This window comes from Pelobates fuscus, chromosome 8, assembly GCF_036172605.1.
Source record: "Pelobates fuscus isolate aPelFus1 chromosome 8, aPelFus1.pri, whole genome shotgun sequence".
Taxonomy (NCBI): Eukaryota; Metazoa; Chordata; class Amphibia; order Anura; family Pelobatidae; genus Pelobates; species Pelobates fuscus.
In genome coordinates this window covers 56271534-56289942 of record NC_086324.1, presented here as the reverse complement: position 1 = coordinate 56289942, position 18409 = coordinate 56271534, and the positions used below count along the sequence as shown (strand labels likewise).

General features: G+C 42.5%; 1 protein-coding gene across 1 annotated transcript in view; it reads left to right on the top strand.

Annotated features, from left to right (window-relative positions):
- The first annotated feature begins 419 nt into the window (after window positions 1–419).
- QNG1 (Q-nucleotide N-glycosylase 1) overlaps window positions 420–18409 on the top strand; it is a 34362-nt gene continuing 16372 nt past the window's right edge. Inside the window, exon 1 of the mRNA XM_063429871.1 lies at window positions 420–463. Within this exon, the coding sequence (XP_063285941.1) occupies window positions 435–463 (29 nt within the window). The 5' untranslated portion in view covers window positions 420–434. The remainder of the gene's footprint in view (window positions 464–18409) is intronic.

Here is an 18409-nt window from a genome sequence, read left to right as displayed (position 1 = left end):
TCAATTCAACAAATATCTATTTTTGCCATAGCTTCCGACTGTTTAAGCCTCTGTTTTGAAGCAGAACCGATGACAGAGGCAGAACATGTGGGTGTGGGTTTATTTATTTATTTTATTTATTACTGCTATTTATAAAGCGCCAACAGATTCCGCAGCGCTGTACAATTATTATTGTAGAAACGTACAATATACACAGACAAATACAAGAGGTAGAGAGAGCCCTGCCCGTAAGCTGATATCTAGCCATTGGAGCTCTTTTATACAAAGTGATTGGCTAGATGTCCCATGAGCTTACAATCTAAAGGATACCATGGGGATTTGAGACAAGAGGTAGCAGGGGAAGTTTGGAGGTAATGGCTGAAAGAGTTAACAGAGAAGCGGCTATTGGTAAGATGTAAGGGGAATGAAGAGGTAATAATAGGAGTCACATATGTATGATGATGATGATATGCGGCTTCCTTCTGTGAGTGCAATTTATTAATTTGCTGTATTACAGTATGTTATGCATTTTTGTTTCCGCTATAAATTCCAGTTTTATCACCTACTAGTTTTGTGTGCCATATTGTTTGTAAGGAAAGCCTCCTGGGAAAGCTGTCATATATTCCATGGCACCCAGACTGATACAAGTTTAAATGAACCTGACATGATGAAATTAACGTTGGCATCACTATCTCCATGTCACAGCTATACCTACATAACTTACTTACTCCGTCTCCTTTTATACATTTGACATGGCTGGTTAGCCTGTACTTGCTACTTACTAAAAATGTGTGTAGTATTCTCAAATGTCCTGTAACTGTTCTGTATTTTAATTTATTACCATGTGAATGCTATTGGGGACATTGCAGGAAAATGTTATATCTAATATCTATGCACATCAAAAATAAAGATGTATAAATTTTTTTTATTTTTTTTATTACGCTGGCACTTTTAAAAAGAGCATAACAATCCATCTCTACATTGTGCTACCAGTTTTATTAGAAAATGTATAGCTTTGGAGAAAGACCTACTTAAAAATAGTATTGTTTTTTTTTCGGGGGGGGGGGGGTTTCCCATCTGACTCAATTAAGCAGACAATGAATGCTGAGAAATTGAGCGTCAGGGAGAGCAGAAGGACCTCCCACAGGAAGTTCCTCTGATCTCCACAGATGGCAACCACATCGCATGCACTGTGGTTGCTATGGTAACGGCCTAGCTGGCACTGGGGAGTATAGGAACAGAGTGACGTCCCTCCATTTAGATGCCTGCTCATTGGCAATGAAACCATCGTGTCTGCGTCATGGAGGTTTGCACTATACTTTAATTTTATGTGTGTGCTCGTGCCAAGATGGTTTTCATAGAGGAAAAGATTGGCTACTTATTTAGAATTTCTCAATGAAACGTGTGACGGTGCCAGGCTTGGTTCATATTGTATGATAATTATTTGACTCAGGCCAGATTGAACTTTCTTTTATAGAGGGATAACCAATTCGTAGAAAACAAACCAAATTTAGGTGAGCCAAGATGATTTTCATAGATGTAAAGCTTGGTTTCGTGGTTGGAATTGCCCATTAAAATACATGGGTGTTATGGTGCCAGATTTTAAGATCAATGCCAGTTGGCTCAACCTAGATTGAAATTTGTGGACGTTTACTGATTGTTGAATAAATAAGAATTTTCATGAAAAAGAAGCTGAATGGACAAAAAGCCAATGTGAATAAGAAGCTAGGTGACAAGGAATCCAACTTTTTCCTTCAAATAAGAAGCTAATTTCGGCACCATGCCTAAGAGGTTTGGAAGCTTGAGACCCCTAGTTTTCAGACATTGATTTGGAGCTTTACAGTTATTGGGGAGAATTTGCAGAGACTGGGTGAGTTACGTAAACCTGTCCTTTCAGAGAGAATGCAGTGTTAACATTACAGCCTATTGATCACTCCACTGGCCACTTCTCAGATGGCTACTAGAGGTGCCTCCTGGGGCAGTGCTGCAAGCTGCAGCACTGCCATTCAGTGTCTCCACCCTCTGCATGCAGACACTGAAGTTTCCTCATAAAGACGCATTGATTCAATTAATTTCTATTAGGAGATGCTGATTGGCCAGGGCTGTGTTTGACTTGTGCTGGTTCTGCCCCTGATCTGCCTCCTTCACAGTCTCTGCCAATTCTATAGGAAGCATTGTGATTGGCTCAGACCACCACTTCTGATGATGTGGGCAGACAGGTGCAGAGCCAGCAACTGTAGACCTAAATACAAGTAACATTTCACTAAATTTAGGGAGGCAAGAGGGGGCTAGAAGGGCTAGATTGTTTTAACACTATAGGGTCAGGAATACATGTCTGTTTTTTCTGACCCTATAGTGATCCTTTAACATACCACACAAACAGATTTGTATGGGAGTGGAATTTTTGGCGCTTGTATTCTGTATGTGTGGCAGCTTGGGCTCCCCAAACCAGAGTCTCTTCTTTCTGGTAGTGTAGTTAATATGCAAAGAAGAATGCAGGGAGGCAGCGCCTGTAATGTTGTTCTCAGATCCAAAGCAGTATGTAAAATAAGCAGAGAGAATGTGATATAGAGTAGTATGTTATAAATTCTGGTTTAAAATTGCACTTACAATTTTCTGGAGCTTATGTTCCCCGTCTGTGGATATGGTGGTTGTTAGCAGATGTTGTTCCCAGTGCTCTTAGTTGTTTTGCCGCAGTCAAATGTCCTCAGTATACAGGAGAAGAAATAAAACCGAATATAGTGCTCTCTGTATGTATTGAACGGGATAAAAGAAAAGAGATTTGCTCACAAACTGAGAGCAAATAAAGGTATTGCTCAATCCCAATGGGTTTAGGTGGTACCCCACCAAGGATATCGCTGAGTCCTCTTGATAAAAACTTCAGATAGGTCTGGAATCTCCAAGTGGTATACATTAATTAACTTTATTTGGAGATAGATGGATAATAAAAAATAAAATAAAAAATATATAAAAGGAATTATAAAACCCTAAAACTGTGTTTCACCTACAAAGGCTTTCTCAAAGTGTTCGAGCCTTTTGTAGGTGAAACACGTTAGTGTTTTATAATTCCTTTTATGTTATACTTGAAGATCCTTGTAATCTTCCTCCTACTTTCCTGGCTTTACAACTTCCTTCCCTGGTCTTGCCTGGCATTTTGTTTCACACTGAACTATGAGTTCCGGTTCTGTCACCGAAAAGTACAAAATCAGTCATTATATTGATACGACCTTTGATTTCGAAATAGGAGTCTCTTATTCCAGTTGTATCTGTGGTCTTGAGGTAGGACTTTCTTGGTCTGGGACATTTATTTTAGAAGTTCCTCTAGTAAAGAGACAAAAATGTTGTCTCAAAGGAATAATTCACACAAGGCAGATTTAGATGCTGTGAAAGAAAATAGGTTGCGCCAAGGTAAAGTAATAAATTATACGAACAAGATGGTTCCAAAGTCAATTTTAGGTAAGCGGCAAAGAATCTTTGTGGGGTAGATGAATTCTGCAAGGGGCCCAATATTTCCCCCCAACTCCAAAAAAAAAATCATAATATGAAATAAAAATAAGCAACAGGAAAAATAGTAATAGTGTAATATTGTATGCGTCAAAAGTAGGGAGATAGCCTGGGGCCTAACCAGAGAAGCAGACGTACAGACAAGTTTCCATAAACACGGGCGACGGGCCACAAGCCAGAGTTTACGGGTAGAATGGCACCATAAAATTGTAAATACACAGCAAACACAGGGTTCATAGACAAAGCGAAACAAGGGTGTACCTAGGACAGGGACATCTGGCACAGAGGTCAACACCAAAAATTCCAACTGCATAAATATGACTGTAACATTGTGCCATGTCAACTGTATACCTCTGTATTTGTCAAGCGCTTTATCCTTAAATAAAGTATTTAAAAAAAAAAAAAAAGTAGGGAGATAAAATGATTGAAAATACACTCAGAAAAAATAATTACACACTAATACAAATAAAGTAACACGGTAATAGTCTGCCTGGAGTTTTTGGTTCAGTGCAGACTATATATATATATATATATATATATATATATATATATATATATATATATATATACCAGATTTGTAGAAGACTAACTCACACTTTTTAGAGCTACCAAGAGCTCTGCTGTATATCATACAAAAGAACAATCACGTTTTGCCCTTAAAACAAAAAGATGAATATACAACACTTATCTTAGAAGACAGAGGTGACAGATTCCTCCAGGGATATCCCAGCAATAATCCCTCCAATATAGAATAGATATATGCAAAGTGAGGATAAAGCTGTAGATCTACAAAGAATAAAATAAAACAATAGTGCAACACTGTATGATAAAATATGAGTGTGCTAAGTAGAATAGAACTCACAAGATTGATGAATGGTTTGCGCCCAATGCTGCCTCCTGATTTCATTGGGGGGGCGTGAACACTGCTCCTGCTCCAAGGAAGGTGAAGTACGACTCAGGAAGTGGATTAAAAAAAGTATTTCTTCTTTGTTTAAAAAGATTAAAAGTATAAGTATACAAAATAAGCTGTTATAGTACCAGGTCCTACGCGTTTTGTCCAAATGGACTTCCTCCGGGACCTCCTGGTATATAGATAGGTAACAGCAATAAAACAAATACAAATGAACAATAAAACCCTCCCCCCTGAGTCCTTTCTTTTATACTGAAGGTTGTTCCTCTTCATTGGTGCTTCACTGGGGGTCCGTGCTTTGATGCAGCTGTCTGTAGTTGAATTTCCCTGACCTACATGTCACACTGTGGCTGTGACAGACTTGTCGGAGGCTCCATTTCCCCACATTGGCAGCTGCAAGCCGGCAGGTAAGGCGTCCGATCTCCGGACCCGACGATGCAATGAAGCAACAACTTTTGCCAAAGAGCCCTGTTACCCCATCCTCCTCCCCCCCTTCCCCTCTTGGACTGGCAGGGGAGATCCTGGCCCACAACTGACAGACAAGTGCTCAGCAGAAGCTAGAAAGCAGTGAAAAGAAAACATCACAATTGGACATAGTTACCTGGCCTTACCCAATATGGCGCCACCGTGCCTGATTTTTGAGGCCAGGCTCAATGCAATCTTTGCCCACTTCTGGAGGCAGTTGAGGCGCAAGACCTGGAAACACCAGTGGGACGCTTACATCCAGCCATCCCGGAGTCCACCCACGCATCCTCGGCGACTGCCTCAGCTCCATGACCACGACGGATACGTACAGGGCGGAGATGCCCGGTTCGCAGCAACAAGCACAAAGTCAGGCACAACTTACCCACGGGTCGGCCCCAGAAGGGGACCTACTCCGAGAGTGACTGTATCTTACAGACAAGCACAAGCCTGTCTCCCTCTAAAACTTTGATATTGCAAGCGTTTTTTGTTTCTATTCATGCTTATACCCACTGAACAGATTATTTATTCTATATAAAGCCTACTCTGTTAACCAACTCACTACCACTAGATGGTGACGCAATGCTGATAGCTCTCGCAGCCTGATGATCCTCAGGTGTTCTTATTTTCATATTCTTCAAGTGTTCCTTACTATTTGACTAATACATTTCCTGTTTTGACACGCATACCTTATCTGACCAACACTCTATTACTAATCTTATAAAATTGTGCAGACCCTGTACTTGCCATGTTTGAAAATGTATGATGATGATATGCTTGTTACTGCTGTTGTGGCAACACAGGCTTGTTTGTTATAACTTGCACAACAAAAAATAAATGTTAAAAAAAAGTTATTTAAGGACACCAGTCATCAAATTTTACTGACCAACTGATGCTCAACCTACCTACTTGGTCTGTTGATGCGCTTGTTTTGTGTGAAACTGCCACAAGAGGTAAGTTAGGTTGAGCACCAGTTGGTCAGATAACAGTAGAGTTTGACCCAACATGACTGCTCAGTTAGATTTAAAAAAAAAAATTCAAATTATCTAAACAAATAATACAAATCAATATTCATAATTAAAGTGGAGGAATCCCTAGGCTGTAATGTAAACATTGCATTTTCTATAAAAAAAAAACAAAAACAAAAAAACTGTTAACTGCGAAAAGCCTGAAGGGAATGATTATACTTACCAGAACAAATACAATAAGTTCTAATTGTTCTGGTGACTATAATGTCACTTTAATAAAGGGACAGGGAAACACAGAAAAGGCAAAGCTAACTTTTTATTGACATTTCTGTTGGCATATATTTGTAAGCATCTACATAATACTTTAACATGTGTTTTGGGTAATTTGAAGATACTTGGTCGAAATACTTTGCATGTAGTACTTTATTTTTTACTCCATGTCATAGTAAAAAAAAAAAAAGGTTGCTCTAACGCTTTTAAAATTTTTTTTTTTTGTTAAAGTAACACTATAGTGTCAGGAATACAAACGTGTATTCCTGACGCTATCGTTTTAAAAGAACAATTTAGCCTTTTGGCACCCTTACCTCCGGTTAAAAAGGTGAAATTTATTCACCTGTTTCCAGCACCATGCAGGTGTGTCCCGGCTGGCTCCGCACCCTCGGCTGAGCTGATTTGATGATCCCAGCCAATCCAATGCTTTCCCATAGCTATCGCGTATGTGCCAATCTGCATAGCCTCAGAGATGCCTTGAATTAGGTGCGTTCACCCAGTAGCTTCTCTGGTGGTTTCCAGGCCTCGTCTTATGTCACAGCCTGCCTCTGCATGGCTTATTCTAATTTACGTGTTCTGACCTGGTATGGGGAGAGTATTGGATGAAGGGGAATGAATGCTTTCGGGGGAGTAGAAGCTCTGTATGTCTGTCGTCCGTGCACAGTATGTGCTGATTACAGACCTATCTTTAACAGAGAATTGACATTAGACAGAGTTACAGGCTGCCTAAGTCAAATTTTGCAGTGGGTGCAACTAGCACCCGAACAAAAATGATTATATCTCTCTATGTACAGCGTTTCAAGCAGGGCATACAGACTCCTACAACCATGACCACTTCTAAAAGTCATGGTGGTTGGAGTAACCCCTTAAAACTCAACAGTTATTTTATGCTAATGTTCACCGTTTATGACTTTCAGTTATCCTGATCTGATCCCCATAAAATCCCAATCAGAGGTATTATCTCGGGAAAGCAGCCCACCCTCCCCGCACCTGACACTGCTACCCTTGCATCTTTATCCTTTGGCGGTCTTCAACTTACCCACAACCAAAGACACTCTGAATAATAAGGTGGTGGTGTAGGGTTTCTCCTCTCACTGCTCCTTCAAACCTCTACTCATCCCCCTTTCCTCTTTTTCCCATCATCTGAAATTCATTTGATTCGCCTTTTCAAACCCTTCTCTGCTAACATTGCCGTTATTTATCGCCCACCTGGTTCCCCTCGCATCTTCCTTGCCCACTTTGCTGCCTGGCTACCTGTCAGGGTGGCGGTCCGGTGCCCGGGACCCAGACACTGTCCGGGCGGCGGTGCGTGGACCCGGACCCAGTATGCCTGATGTTCAGAGTAGGAGTCACAGTTTGGAGGTGGATTAGCAGGGTCTGGTGCAGGGTAACCGCACGCCCCCTGGTGTTGAGCACCAGCGTTTGTGCATACCAGAACCCTGATTCAGCTTCAGCGGATCCCAGGAACTAGGAAATTAAGCAGACCTCCCAGGAGCTAAATAGGGAGGCTCTGCAGCAAGATTGTATCCAGTACAGAAACAAGGCAAGACTAGAAATAGGCACCAAACAAGACAGAACTAATAGAACCCAGAACCAGAGAAAGATATTAAGCTAAACCCAGAACATGTACACAAGACATGAGGAAAACATGAACATAACATGGGCATGACTGGGTATACAAACTAAAAGAAGACCTGATAAGAGACAAAACAAGAGGAGAAATAACCAAGTACTACATATGAAAATCATGGGGATTTAGTTACATTATATGATCATACATTGCATAGGCCTGCCAACAATGCCAATGTACCCCATATCTGGCAGGTCCTACACTGCCTAATGTTCGCTAAAAGAACCAAAGAAGACATATATAGCACTTACATGCAAGAAAGGGCAGAAGCCTTGAGCAGCTGCCTGCAGGACACTGAAACAAAAAGGAATGATGGAAAACAAATGGATGTGGCAAATAAAACAAACATTTAAATGAATCCAAGAGACTGGGAAATCCAGGGATGGAATAAAAGGATTGAACCCAGAACCCAGCATAAAGAAAACCAGACATAGAATAGAAAACCAAGAAAAACTAAACAAGAATTGTAAAAAGAGAACTGGATACCAGAAGCAATAGCCAGAATGACCCGCAGCTAGGAACAGGATGTGACACTACCCTACTTCCTCTTTTCTTATATTCCATCCCTAATTCTCAGGGATGTCAATATTCCCATTAATCCACCTTTGACCTCAGCAGCCTCTAAACTACTTTCAACAACTTCCTCCCTCAGGCTATCGCAGTGGGCTAATTCTCCCACCCATGTAGCTGGCAATACATTTGACCTTATTTTCTCTTATTCATGTACACTATCTAATACCTGCAACACTCCATTTCCTCTCTCTGATCATCACCTCTTATCATTTGCTCTCAAGTACCCCCTCACCCAACAACCTCAGCCTAACTCCCCTCAACTCAGGAGGAACCTTAATTCTATTGACCTCCAGCAGCTTTCAGCTGATATTGATTCACAACTGCTAACCATCCATTCCTTCTCCTGTCCCTCACTGGCCATCTCGACATATAACACTACCCTCACCTCTGCTTCGGATGCTGCAGCCCTGCTCCAAACAACATGCATGTGACGGACCATCTGGCACCCCGTCTGGGTACATCCATCAACGGATTCTTCCTAGTTGACGCCGAGGACTAGAAGCACCGCATCGGACACCACAAGCACTGCAGACTCCACAACCACCGTAGCTTAACTGGAATCTCGCCGTCGTCCTCCCACCCTGGATCAACCGCTGACCTCCAGGATCATGTAGGAAAGACCTCTCCTCCAGGAGAGCGTATCAGGAACAGTGATTAGAACCCAGGGTAGTATACAGAGTACAGCATTCCCCTGTGTGATTATAGCAGTTCCCCTCACCAGACAAGACTACGTGTTGAGGGTAAAACAGGAACTCAAGGTTTAATGGGGCACACTGGCCTTTTATACAAGTTTCCCAATAAGGTTGATGCCCAGGTGGACCTGGTTGGGCACTGGATACAAAATATGCAAGCCAATAAAAACAGTGCAACAATGAACAACACTCCCACATACATTACACAATCCCTCCCTTCTGTCTGTGATACATTTAAAGTAGATAATACAATAACCTAATTATCTCCAGACAGAAAAAACACACATTTATACAAAGTCTAGAAAACACCCCAAAACACAACATATCCTCATAAACATCTTGCCTCCCCTGATGGCCCTGATCTGGGTAAACAACATATCCAAAAATCACCCGGATCAGATAAGGGGTTCAGAAATGTTATGGAAGTTGCTTTTGACTGACCGCACGCATGATTTAATGCCCAAAACAGTTCTAGAGAATTAGGCTGTGCAGCCAGTCTATTTCTAATGATAGAAGTTCACTTTGAATAGTCGAACGGGACCATTCGTGCCCAAAGTCAGTGTTGAAGTGCTGTTCGAATTGTTGAACGCCGTTCGAGTCCCGTTGAAGTTCCTGAGAAGGTAACTTTTCAGCTGAGTTCGTGCCGTCGCGTGTCCGATTAGAGTTCCATGACCTCAATGACAAAACACCACTGAACCCGTTCGACTAAAAAAAAAAATGGCCGCTGCCACATGTTCGAAGTATCAGAAGTGCCACTTCGAAAGTGTAAATTTGTTCCTATAGAAGTAAGAAGCAGAAACAGTGCCTTAGAACCAAATAAGTCACAGGGGCCATAATCACAAGGTAAAAGACTGGCCATTAGTCTTCTCCAACAACCAGTGGCGAAGTCACAATGCACCTCGAGGAGGACACGCCCCCAACCGTGGCATACTAAATCAACACGCTACAAGCAAAGATGCTCCCATTGTACTGAACGCTCCTGGAGGAAGTCTCGCACCCAGGCAGGCTATCTCCATTATAGGTTCATATTGTGTTCATACAGTGCAGCCCCTGCCCTCGCAAACAGTCATACTTTTCCTCTCTCATTAGTTTATGCTCCCGCAATCCAAGGTGTCTCTTTGAGCACCTTGGAGCAATGTGAGCAATGTGTCACTGCTTGCCTTTCTGAAACTCAATCTCTCTAAAACTGAGCTCTTTGTCTTTCCTCCTCCTAATACTGATCCTCCTCTTTCGCTCACCCTTCAAATTAGTGGTATTCACATAAGTCCATCCTTGCAAGCGTGCTGTCTTGGCATCATACTTGATTCTGGCCTCTCATCCAGTATGTTGCCAAATCCTGTAGATTCCATCTTAAAAACATAGCCTGCATCCGCCCCTTTCTTACGCAAGATGCTACCAAGGAGTTTGTCCATGACTAGTAATTTCCCACATGGATTATTGTATCCCTCTCCTGATTGGTCTTCCCAAAAGCCGTATTGCCCCACTACAGTCTGTAATGAATGCTGCCGCCAGACTGATTGTCCTCACTAGTCCGTCCTCTCACACCTCACCCTTCTGTCAGTCCTTACGTTGGCTTCCTGTATCCTATAGGAGTCAATTCAAAGTGCAAACCCATACCTATAAAGCACTGAACAATTCTAGCCCCTCTTATATCTCTTCACAGATCCATAGTATGCCTCTTCTTGGTCTCTTCGCTCTGCTTGCACCCGTACGGCCAACTCACGCTTGCAGGACTTCTCGCGGGCGACTCCCTTCCTATGGAATAGCTTGTCTACCGCCATCAGACTCTCCCCTAGTCAATTGTTTAAGAAGTGGCTTGGCACTATATAAATGGCAATAATTATAGTATTATAGGCAGTTGGGACTAGAGGGTAAATATACAAAATTTACATGTTGAACTATTGTTGATGTGCATTAGAGAAAACTGATTGACCATTTACTGAAAGTTACATTCAAGTTTGGTATTTAATAGCCGCATTAAAAACACTAACTTGGCAGCTTTTTCTGCCCCTAAGCGATTCCTTCAATCTGGAATGTAAAATTCCAATAGTAAAAAGACAAACAGGGGGCGGGGCCTGACTGCGGAGGGGAGCAGACGCATGTCGCTGCTGCTCCCGCTAATCAACTCGCCTAAAGCCGATTATCGATTACCGGAGGCAGTAAACTGGAGTCCCGGTGCTCCCAAGCGTTAGGGGACATCGAGACCAACATGATGACACCACGCAAGTGGTTCTGTGTTCCGGACCCGACCCACGCAAGTTTGCGGCCTACAAGCATGGTAGCGGTGGGAGAGACGGCCGCTCCCCCACTGCAGACACACACGGCGAGGCAAAGCTGGAAACCCCGTTCCCCCCCCTATGGACCGGCGGGGGTTATCCCGGTCCCCACCGAAGCGACACACATGGCTATGCGGAAGGCATCTGCCCACTCGGGCTTGGGCTCCGGACGCTCCGGGCCTGGCAACTCTGCAGAAGTCCCTAGCCTTATAATTCCTGAAACCGCACAAGCCACAAGCCTGGATTTAATATTCCAACAATTCATGGAAAAGCTGGACAGAATCTTTGCAGCACCCCAAGCACACAACGTAGGTACAGAATGTGGGCCGGGGAAACAGGGACGGAAAGGGCCTACTACGGGCACCATGTACCCTTCAGCGCTAAAATCTAGCACCGACCGCCCTCCCGGGCCGGGGGTCACCAGGAGGCTAACTCCACAGCATCAGCCACATCGCCGGAAGCCTAACCGCCGCTGGCGGCGACGAACCACCGGGGCTATCCGAAGCGCCCTCACAGGGAAGAACTCGGCCCCTTGTGGCACCCGAGTTCGTGGAATCAGGATGCAGACCCCACACGGAGCCCGAGGCCAAGGGGAGACCCGACCGCCCCCACCCCCCCCCCCCCCCCCCCCCGCACTCAACGCACACAGCCCCACACCGGCAGCAGACACGGATGGAGGTTCTCGTCGGGAACTGCCGGAGAGGGCGACTCACCAAGGCATCATTCCGACCACGATACCTGGCCCGTCCAGCCAGCACTCAGAGCCGGCATAGGCTGAGCATACCGAACTGTATGTACGATACTCCTGCTAACCTCACAGTGGAGGCAAGACTGGACTCTGTCGGACAATGTATCATTTAACAATTCGTTAGCAGTATAGTGCTTAAGCATGCAGTATTTACCTTCCTTTGAATATTACTAACAGATACTCACTGCTCACAATGCTAATGAGTCTTAAGCTCCCGTTTACCAGTATATAATACCTAGACTAGACCTCCAGCTAAGACTAACTAAATTTGTATACCAATAACCAATAATACTTCTAGTATATAGCCTGTTCCACCTGTTAAATGACGCATGCGACCACAACAGCTTTAGGTCACCTTCTCTATTTGTTCAGCTTGAATGTCTAGGCCTCTCCTTATACTTTGTCGATGTACATAAACTTGTGTAGCAGTGTTCCATGCCCGATCAGCCTGACTCCAGCTCAGAATACCCGTTTAGCCAGGTCGTGGGCCCCATAGCCTGTTTATCTCTCTGTTATTTCCAAGCCACACTAAGCATAGATTGTATACCGTATGTTAATCATCTGTTATACGCTTGTTTCTTTTACTTTATCGCTGACGGTATCACCGTATAGTCTAAAGCTACCTTTCTCGTTACTACTTTACGCAGGATCTTAACTATTTGGAAAGCGTACTTAATAAAAAATAATGAGGCTCCCAATCGTAGGAGATGTACTACTGTGTTACAATGATCCCACTATGTACTTTTACTATGCATCCCCTCCTCTTCATTCTGTATCCCGTTTAACCCCTGCCTCAATAAAAGAAAGATTGACAAAAAAAGACAAACAAACATTCTACTCCAGCTAATGACGCCACAGCAGTTATTTATCTGCATGTTGCTTCCTTTTAGTGCAGTTTCTTAGAATTAAACACATTTTACGAGTCAATGTCAAACGCCCTACAACACTCTTATGAAGCAGTCACAATTGATAGGGACTTGATCTGCATCTTGATCCAAATGTTTTCTCTTTCTGCACCTGGACAATTTTCATGATGAGATTCCAGCCTGGACAGAATAACATGGAGGTCTTTATCATAATATTTGCATTTTGCTCTTAACCCTTTTCCCCTGGCAGTTAAAGTAAAATCGACACTAATGATCTTTTTTTCCTGCTCGCTGACATTGTAAACCCAGTGATGCAGAACACACATCTAACTTTCTCTGTTGCAACAGACAATTGAGCCTTATGTCATGTTCAGACCTTTTATTGCTGCTTCTTCTTTCAATTTCTCTAGGCCCTGAGTGTATCCGATAGTTGGTTGTTAAAACAATTTGTCCTTCTTATACCAGGGGTACCTTTGATTGACTAGAGTGGTAAGTAGATAAAGTCCAGAATACTCTCTGCATTTTCTATCTAATATTCTATTTATAAGCCTGTTTAGTTTTTTTTGTAATTTAATTGCTGTATCAGCTTATTACAAGTAAGCTTTATGCTTTTTATATTCTTTACCTTTTTTTTTTTTTTTTTTTTTGTGCATAATTATACAGGTAACATTTTTCTGGCCATGCCACAATAGCTATTGCCAGGAATTTAGTAGACAGTTAAATACAATGGTATGGCATGAGTGCACTTTTTTTTTTTTTTTTTTAAAGTGTAATAACAAACGGATAACACTAGTAGAGTGAGATTTGTCAGTAGTTGAGAAAATCACCATAGCTTAGCACTCAGGTTATCTATACTGACGAGTGTGCCCTGGGCACTGAGTGATTGGCTCTAGTTTAAACGTGAGATTATAGGAATGCCTCAAATTCAATGTTTTATACATCTTTACATTAGGGTTAAGTTTGGTGACGCTTGTCATGAGTTAAAGTGGGTGTCTGAGCCCTAAAGTTTGCTAGTGTGGCATTCTAGATTGTTTTCCTCGCTTAATATAGTGTGTAAAGCATGCTGTGTGGGTTGAATGCAGTGCGTCTGGCTGAGCACAGTTGGAGTCAGTGATACTAAGAATGAGCATAGTTTAATGTTCCAGCTAAGTTGCATGAGTCCACTAAGTTGAGCAGGGTTTGTGGGGTCATCTGTGCTTGCGTCGGCACCGAGGCTGGCCAGCGGGAAGTTCTCCTGTGGCTTTTGCTGCTCTGTGTTTGCATGGTAAGTGCCGCTAGTGCCCTGGTGATGCAGTTTGGTCGTCCTGCGCTGTTCGTTGGCTTGTAGCGGTAGTCGTGGTGTCGTGGGACAGGGCTGGTAGGGTGTGCCATGTCTAGCTGGATGCAGGGCGGGTGTCTCGTTGTTCCCTCTGACTTGTCTTGTCAGGTTTGGCAGCGCTAGGGTCTGGTGATCCCTGTGGATCTGCTGTATAGGGGCGGTTCAATAGGGTCCCGTTTTGTGGATGCCTCTTTTCCCCTTATTTGCCCACAGCCGCCTGTACCTTAGTCTTGCCAGCTTAGTTCGTCAACCGAGGCCTGGGTTAGGCTATCCTGGTGGTCTGGTGATGCTTGATGGTTTCCCCCCAGTCAGCTCGATCGTTCCAGCAGCTCTCGCACATGGCTGGTGTGCGGCGGCCATTTTGTGGATTGTCGCCGGTGAATATTCCTCGCCAGGGCGGGTGTTTAGGCCCCAAGTTGACACACTGCTCGATGCCCTTGCAGACCGGGATGATGACCCCCCCGGTCCAGAGGGGGGGGAAGCACGACCCCGGCTGGAGACCCGAGAGAGTGGCCGTCTCAACCCGGCTCAAGCTCCATCCAGCTCCGGGCCCCAGTCGGGTTACTGTCGGCACCAGATAAGTGGTTTCCCCGTTCGCCCCAGTTCCTGGGGGCCAGTGTGGATCCAGCGTGGCTTGGTAGTCGCGATTTGCCTCCAATTTTATTTATTTATTTTTTGTGCATAATTATACAGGTAACATTTTTCTGGCCATGCCACAATAGCTATTGCCAGGAATTTAGTAGACAGTTAAATACAATGGTATTGCATGAGTGCACTTTTTTTTTTTTTTTTTTTTTTTTAAAGTGTAATAACAAACGGATAACACTAGTAGAGTGAGATTTGTCAGTAGTTGAGAAAATCACCATAGCTTAGCACTCAGGTTATCTATACTGACGAGTGTGCCCTGGGCACTGAGTGATTGGCTCTAGTTTAAACGTGAGATTATAGGAATGCCTCAAATTAAGGTACTTTGCACCGTCTTTCGGGCCCTGGAGCGGGAGCTCAGACGAAGCGCGTCTGATCCCGCCGGCGGTCAGGCCCCGCCCCCTTTCTTTACCTTTTTTATTAAAAAAAATTATAATAATTTAATTCTGATTAAAATAACATTCATTTAAATCAAAGAACCCTGGTGTTAAATTTAGATAATGATAGGTGCAAAATAAAGTGATTGCATTTTGGGTAGGCTGATGTATGGCTGTTTGTGGCTGTATATCAACAGGATGACAATGAACACAGAGCTTTTTCATAAATGTCACGGATACACATGTACCTTCAAACATCAGGGTGACATACGTGATTTCCCTTTATTCAGGGGTATTTAAAAATACTTATTACTTCTTGTGTTTTTTACATTAGTGCAGAGCTGAATTACATAGTTACATAGTTAGATAGCTGAAAAGAGACTTGCGTCCATCAAGTTCAGCCTTCCTCACATTTGTTTTTTGCTGTTGATCCAAAAGTCAAAAAAAAAACCCCAGTTTGAAGCACAATTTTGCAACAAGCTAGGACAAAAAATTCTTGACCCCAGAAATCCTTCTTGACCCCAGAATGGCAGTCAGATTTATCCTTGAATCAAGCAGTTATTACCCTACATTGAAAGATGATATCCTTGAATATTCTGTCTTTGCAAGTATGCATCTAGTAGCTGTTTGAACATCTGTATGGACTCTGATAAAACCACTTCTTCAGGCAGAGAATTCCACATCCTGATTGTTCTTACAGTAAAAAAACCTTTCCTTTGCCTTAGACGAAATCTTCTTTCTTCCAGTCTAAACGCATGGCCTCGTGTCCTATGTAAAGTCCGGTTTGTGAATAGATTTCCACACAATGGTTTGTATTGGCCCCGAATATATTTGTATAATGATTTGTATAATTGAAGTTGAACATACCTCTCTAATTGTAGAGGCTGCAATAACTCAAACCTCTTTACATGGACCAGAGCCAATTCTCAGAGCATATGAGAAACCCTAAAAATGAACATGCACAGCAATCAGAAGAAGAAGAAAAGGATCTTGGATATCATCTACCTGCTGACTGGAGAGGTGAGACATTCTATCACTGTCCTAAAGATTCAAGGACCGATTCTACTGGTCATATGCAAAGTTGGTACATAAGTATCCCAATGAATCTTAATTGGCAATCCATAGACCCCAAAGTGAGATAGCAAGAGTTAAAAATCCACTGGCTGGGATTATGTAGAAGAAGATACATATATTTCTATGTGTCGGTATCACTCTCAATATTAGGTTCACAGGTTTGTGAAGAATCCTGGACAGCATGTTAATCACAGCAGCAGTCTTCATACATCTAAAAAATCCAACAGGACCCAGAGCCCTAACATGGTGCCTTCACCTCACTCACTTGTCCGAAACCATAAGAAGATCCTGGAACTGACCAATAAGATCCCCCACCTGCTGATTGGAGAGGCGAGACTGCTGGGAATGGGACATTATACAGTAAAACCACAGGTTGTGTCTGGATGGTGACCATATCATTGTGTGTCAGGTTCCTATAAGGTGTGAGGATGTCAGTCTATTTCTCCATGGACGAGTGGGAGTATTTAGAAAGACACAAGGATCTTTACAAAGACGTGATGATGGAGAATCGCTGGACCCTCAGCTCACCGGGTAAGATTGGGTTTAATTACTTAAATTCTTCTTGTAATATGCAATCTGAAGAAATTCACAAGAAATTATTATTTTACTTTGATCTTGAAGTAATTTTTTCAACTATTAATGTGAATTTTCTTCCAGAAGATACATGTGCATCAGATGGATTACACACTTCTGGCCCTTCATCTGACTTTGAAACAATCAAATCTGGACATATTAACAAATGTAGGAAACTCATCAAAACAAAGAAAAGGGCGACTGATTTTATAATGTGTGGCCCCCAAGATTCCTGCATATTTTTTTGTAGAAAATGGCCCAAATATTGACATTGATACTCCCACAGAATGTTCACAAACAGGATATGTGTCTACTCATACTGAGCAGGAATCAGCCTCCTATAAAGGACACTTTACAGATGCTGACATGTATATAAGCACAGAACATACACAGAGAAGATATCCACTTAACCATATTAAAGAAGAATCATCTGCATGTGAAGCCAGAGCCACCACTGATGTATATGCACCCACAAGAGATAAACAAATAAACTATTCATCAAAGTATGAATCCATATCACATGAAGATAGGAAGCTCAAAGACATTGATTTTCATAAACCCACCAAACACATACAGACAGAATATCCATCCACTCATATTAAGGAGGAATCAGCTGTATGTGAAGTAAATGTCACAGAAAATCACAATTATATTCCTCCGGAACCCTCAAAGACAGAGGCTGTCTTTGCTTATAATGGTGGTAACCAAAATTCACCTGGAAAATAAGACATTGTTAAAAAATATGTAGAAAAACTGATAAAAAATAGTAATCCTAAATCTGGTAAATATCTCAAGAACAAAGAGGCAATATCCCACTGGTCTGAGCCACTAAAAGGTTTTCGTGGTAACTGTGAGCATGTTCTATATCCAACAGGTCTCAAAAGAAACAATACTGCTGCATCTGAAATGGAAAACCTCATTGGCACATCAAACCCCACTAAACATGTGCCTAATAACATACAAGAGAAATCATTTTCGTGTTCTGAATGTGGCAAATATTTTAGTGTAAAACGTAATCTTACTAACCATCAGATAATTCACAAAAATGAAAAACCGCTTATATTGTGGGAAATGTTTTCGGGTAAAGCATGGTCTTACTATGCACCAAAGTGTTCACACAGAAGAGAAACCATTTGAGTGTTCTGAATGTGGCAAATGTTTCACGTTAAAGTCCATTCTCAATATGCATCGAATGACTCCCACAGGAGAAAGACCATTTAAATGTTCTGAATGTGGCAAATGTTTTAGGCGAAAGGATGAACTTGTTAAGCATCAGATAATTCATAAAAGTGAAAAAACATTTAAATGCTCTGAATGTGGAAAACATTTTAGGGTCAAGTACAGTCTTACTGTGCACCAGAAGATTCACACAGAAGAGAAACCATTTGAATGCTCGGAATGTGGCAAATGTTTTAGGAGAAAGGATGGACTTATTAAGCATCAGAGAATTCCCGAAAGTGAAAAAATGTTTAAATGCTCTGAGTGTGAGAAATGTTTTAGGGTAAAGGACAGTCTTACTGTGCATCAGAAGAGTCACACCAAAG